Source organism: Vollenhovia emeryi, unplaced genomic scaffold, assembly GCF_000949405.1.
Source record: "Vollenhovia emeryi isolate VEMERY1.0 unplaced genomic scaffold, V.emery_V1.0 DF939639.1, whole genome shotgun sequence".
In the NCBI taxonomy this organism is placed as follows: Eukaryota; Metazoa; Arthropoda; class Insecta; order Hymenoptera; family Formicidae; genus Vollenhovia; species Vollenhovia emeryi.
The window spans coordinates 1-5163 of NW_011966727.1; the positions used below are offsets into that span (position 1 = coordinate 1).

General features: G+C 56.8%; 3 protein-coding genes across 3 annotated transcripts in view; 1 reads left to right on the forward strand and 2 right to left on the reverse strand.

Moving 5' to 3' along the window:
* Positions 1 to 171: 171 nt before the first annotated feature.
* On the reverse strand, positions 172 to 1619 carry LOC105557055. The gene is made up of 2 exons (XM_012004187.1): positions 798 to 1619; positions 172 to 726 (listed from the first exon to the last, which is right to left on the reverse strand). The coding sequence occupies exons 1-2, from the start codon at positions 1617 to 1619 to the stop codon at positions 172 to 174; spliced, it is 1377 nt and encodes a 458-aa protein (XP_011859577.1).
* A 181-nt stretch (positions 1620 to 1800) lies between these two features.
* LOC105557056 lies at positions 1801 to 3655 on the reverse strand. The gene is made up of 2 exons (XM_012004188.1): positions 3123 to 3655; positions 1801 to 3025 (listed from the first exon to the last, which is right to left on the reverse strand). Exons 1-2 carry the CDS (start codon positions 3653 to 3655, stop codon positions 1801 to 1803), a joined length of 1758 nt encoding a protein of 585 aa, XP_011859578.1.
* Positions 3656 to 4151: 496 nt separating this feature from the next.
* The window catches only part of LOC105557057, a 3042-nt gene continuing 2030 nt past the window's right edge, over positions 4152 to 5163 (forward strand). Inside the window, exon 1 of the mRNA XM_012004189.1 lies at positions 4152 to 4220. Coding sequence (XP_011859579.1) covers positions 4152 to 4220 — 69 coding nt within the window. The remainder of the gene's footprint in view (positions 4221 to 5163) is intronic.

Consider the following 5163-nt stretch of genomic DNA (forward strand, 5'->3'; position numbering starts at 1 on the left):
GCAAGTGAGCGGTGTGCAAGTGAGCGGTGTCCACTTGCGCCGTGTCCACTTTTCGGTGTGCAACTTTCACCGTGTGCAAGTGAGCGGTGTCCACTTGCGCCGTGTACACTTTTCGGTGTGCAACTTTTACCGTGTGCAAATGAGACCGGTCCATTTGCGCCGTGTTCAACATTATGGTGTGAAACTTTTCTGTGTCCAAAATTTCTGTGTCCAAATGAACCGTGTGCAATATTCCGTGTCTATTTGCACCGTGTCCATTTGCACAGTGTCCACTTGTACTGTGTCCAAGTGAAGGCCACTCCCTGGGATCCCATCCGGTCCCGGAGCCTTGCCCGCCTTTAACTTTTTGGCCGCGGCCGCAAGCTCCGACTCCGAGACCTCCAGTGCCTCTGGGAGTTCCTGGTGCTCCTCCCATTCCTCCTCTTGCTCCTGTTCCCCCGCGTAGTCGTTGCGGGGGAAGAGCGTGGAGACCACCTCGCCGAGGAACGGCGGGTTCAGGGCCTCCACCGTCGGGGGCGCCCCACTGCTCAACCTATTCATCACGAGCTTGTAGGGACGCCCCCACGGGTCTTCGTCCAAGGAGAGGATCATCTCTTCCCACGCCCTCTCCTTGGACTTTTTAACGGCGGCCCTCAGCTCGGCCCGCCGCTCCCGGTATATCTCCTTAAGTTCCTCCAGGTACGCCCCGGAGGAACCAGCCCTTCTCCTCGCCCGTTGCGCGTCTGGCTCGGACGGAGGAGCGCCTTAACTCGGCTATCTCCTCCGTCCACCAGTACGCGCTCTTCCGCGCGGCGTACGTGGCTCGAGGCATGGCTGTCACACGCCTCCGTCATCGTCCTCCTGAGCCACGCAGCCTCCTCCTCGATCCCAAGTGCCTCCGGCCCCCTCGCCCAGTTAGCTGCGACGAGGGATGCCGTGAGGCGATCGTGGTCAATTTTGCGAACCGCCCATTTTAAGGGACGGCCGCTGCTAGTCCGCTCATTGGGAGCTCGCTGGAGCTCCACCTCGATTGGCAGGTGGTCGGACAGGAGTTCCAGCTCCTCCGCCACCCGCCAAGAAGTAACCCATCCAGAGGCCGCAGGTGAGGACCATGTCAGATCAATGATCGACTCACCCTGCGGCCTCACACAGGTGCTTGTGGTTCCCGTGTTTAGGAGGTGAAGCCCCAGCCGAGACGCCCACTCCACTACGTCCCCGCCCTTCGCGTCCGGCCGCCGGGAACCCCAAAGCGCCGACTTGGCGTTGAAGTCCCCAGCGACCAGCAGCGGGGCGGGTATATGGCCTTGGATCCAGGCCTCCAATTCGTGGAGCCTGTCTTCCGCCTCTGCTCGGGAGAGGCTGGGCCGCAAGTAGAGTCCCACTATAATTAGTGGGCCCCACTCCACGGCGACCCATCCCTCGCCTCCATCAATCCTGGAGGCGGGGACTTGACTCTCCCCCACTCTTCTCCAAGTGATAGCGACCGAGCCATCGTCGCTGCCCGCCCAACACGGGTGGCGAGGGACTCTATTTGGCTCGGTCGCTATCCCTAAGGCGCAACCACCCTCCGCCAGGCCATGGAGGAACATGTCCTGGACCGGGCGGGAGCGGTTGAGGTTCGCCTGCAACAATTTTAACATGTTGAAGGCGACGGCTTTTCGGCCTCCTCCTGGCCTTCTCCTCCTCCGTGCGCTGCTGTGGTACCTTCCTTAGAGCGCAGGGGCTCCACCTCCATCGCCTGGTCGGCTTTGGAGACGGTCGCCCCGCCCTTCTTGTTCGCCTCCTTGTCTTTCTTCTGTGCCTCCCCCTGCTTGGACCTTTTTATGTCCTTTTTTTACGGGGGGGACATGCAGCACCTCCCGCCTCGTGTTTGGCCGGGAGTCCTCGGGCAGTGCACACAGAGCACTTGGGCTCTTCCGTGCACCCTTGCGCTCTGTGCCCCTCCCGGCCACACCTGTAACAGGTGTTGCTCCTATCGATGGGGTTCCGGCACTGCTGCCTAACGTGCCCCCGCTCGAGACAGCGGAAGCACACCAATGGGCGGGCGTCGAGCAATTCGACTCTTGCCGACGCCCAGCCCACCCTAATCCTTCCTTTGTCGGCGACCCTCTTGACCACCGCCAGCGGATATTGCACCCACACAGTTACCATTCCGCCAGGAGCCTTCCTGAGCTGGCCGACTTTAATTTCGGCCAGGTCGCATTCCCCCGACCGAGCCACCGCCTCCTGGATCTCTCTGTCGGTAACAGACTCGTCGAGATCCTTGATGCGGATCTCTCCGAGCTTCGTCGGCCTCGAGATCCGCACCCCCTCCTTGTTAGCGACGGCTTTGCGGATATGGTCCGCAAGCGCATCTGCTTTTTGAGAGCTGTTCGCTCCCTTGACTTCCAGAATGAGGGCCCCCGTGAGGGCCTTTCTTTGTTTCAGGGGCCCAATCCCTAGAGCGTCCAGGTCCACCTTGGACCTTATCTCACGCATCCCCTGGGCATATTCGCCCGCGGGGAAGGTGATCGACACCGCTTCAGACCTCGGGGCTCTGCGCTTCTGGCTGGCGGATTGTTGTCCTTTCGCCTGTTGCGCAGGCCCCGATTTCATCCCCTCGCTTTTATTGGCGCCACTGGAGCCCTTGCCACTTTTGCTCGTGGCAGGCTGGGCTCTCGTGGCGCTACCGGTGGCTGCTGGCTTCTTATCTGCCTTCTTCTTAGCAGCCTCAGCGTAGGTCCCCTTATGTTGGGGAGGCTCCGCCGCGGGTTGCCTCCCCTTCAAAGGTTCCCTAGTTGCCTGAACGTTCCTTGAAGGGTCCTGTCCCGAGGAGTCCCTCCTTGGACGGCTATATGTCCGCTGTTGGGACTTCGGCTTCTTCTGGCTCCCCTTCGTGGCCAGTCCTTCCTTCTTGGCCGCTATTCTGCTCCCGAGTTTGCCCTTTCCGTCTTTGTTGGCGGGTTGGGTCTCTCCGCGGGTAGCAGTTCTCCCCGCCTTCTCAAGTGCGGGGGTTTCCTCCTCTCCTTGGTTCGGGGTTGTTTGCCGGAAGTCTGGCCATGGCCCCCTGGCATCTCAGGATGACGTCTTCAATCTTGCGGCGTGCAGATGTTGCGTCCTCCTCCTCCGTTATTGCAGTGATGGAGATGCCCTCCATCACTTGCCGCACTCCCTCCATCACGTCCTCCTTACTTTCCTCCAGGGGTTTTTTACGCCCCCGGAGATCAGGGCGGAGTACCGTAACCTCCCCTTTGAAGGTCTCCATCTTTCTTATCACCGGCTTGGTGATGGTGGTAGGTGGGGAAGGGGGAGGGGTTGTTCCCCTCTCGTACAGGGACAGGTCCATATCTTCATCCCTGTCTCTGGGTTTGGTCCTGTCCGTGACCGTCTCTTTTTTTGTGTTCCTCAGGGAGGTTAGTTGATCTTCGAGATCCCGGATCTTCTCCCTGAGTCTTTTAGTCTCCTCGTCCCCGGTGAGTTCCGGGACAGTGGCCTTTGTTGTGAAGGCCGATACTGCCGCTCTGAGGGTGTTTACGGAGATTTTAAGCTCCTTAACAAACGTCCCCTTCAAGTTTTTTGACCTTCTCGCGACTTTTTCGACAACGTTGATACTATCAATCATGTCCGCTGCAAGTCTTTCAGGGGGAAAGTCAACAAACTGGCGCCTCAATTCTATCTCCGGAATTGTTTCCCGCATATTAGGCCGCGGGAGAACTCTGGGGTCTAGGATCTCTTAGAGAGCTCGCTTCTCCGCTTTTAATTTGCGGATCTCTCTCTTGTGTTCCATTTTCTTTCGGGCCATCAAGTAATCGCCCGTAGTAGGAGGCCTTCCTCTCTTCTTCATTTTTATCGGGACATAGTCCTCGCTGTCAGAGGTCGTTTCATCCTCTGACACATCGTCTAGGTTGACGTCGACCTCTGGGTCGGTTCCTTCAAGGGCCACTCGGTCGTCGAGGTTCGGGCGGTAAGCGGCAGTCCTCTTCTTCACCGCTTTCTTTGAAGAGGCCGGTCCTGGCCTGGCCCTCCCTCTTTTGAGCGGGATCTTCTGATCTGTCGCCTGCGTACCAGCGGCTGACGTGCTGGCCACCGGTTCTTGAACGTCTCGCAGGGGATTGTTGTCCTCCTGCAGAGAGCTCTTAATCTCCTCGCGTCTTAAAATTATTACAGGTTTTTTGTGTGAGGTTAAAGACATTATGGCAGATATTTACTTCTTCGGGTTCGGCCATTATGGCACCTCCACCGCAGTGGAGGATCTTCCCCCGGTAAGATAGACCCTAATTATGGGACGGGCAGCGGAGAAGCCGTTTTCGGGGAGCCACCCCTAGCCCGTCCAACGACTCAAATAAAAAGGGTTCTTGGAGACGGCCAAGTCCACTCTGATGTAAAAGGTTTATACTCACCCCAGGTGCGACGCGCACCGACCCGATCGGCCGCTTACCTCGCCCCCGGACTAGAGTGCGCGAAGGAACTCTCCCCCCCCCTCACAAGGGGTACGAGGGGTCGAAGGCTACTCGGCCCCTCCATACACACGCCCGGCATACCGGCTTCAACTCCCTGATTGGCTCCAGACGGACGAACGGGAGCGGTTTTCCCACATTGAACATGCCGCTTCCTGCGAACTTTGCCAGAGACTCTGGGCTTATGTTCTCGCGTAGTCCACGGCAGAGGTCAGGTACAGACGTCACCGCTCGTCCCCGGTCGGGGGGTTTACTATTCCCCCCTTGGTTAGTCTCAGGGAAATATCCACCGGCAGCCGACCGCGTCCCAAATACACACACACACACAACCGATCCTCCGCCTTCCACGACCAGCCCCGTGCGCCAGGCCGCACGCCCCAGCAGCAGGACGTCAGCCCCATGATGGAAGGATACAAGGTGAAGCATTGCGCATAATGGCGACTTGTGGGAGGGGGGACCGAATCAAATTTCACCCATTTGGTAATGCGCGTATTTCAAACGTGAATAACTATCAAAAATAAAAACGCAGTATTTTAGAAGTAGAAACATGTATATTTATAAATATTAATATAAACTAATATTGCTCTACTAAAAACTAATAAACAATAATACAATATAGGAACTCTAAGACAAAGAAACTTGTAAATAAATAAAAATACAACAAATAAATATATAGAGCTAAATAACAATATTGCACATATGCTTCTTTTTCTTTTTGTTTGTACTGTTATTTATTTTTATTTCATTA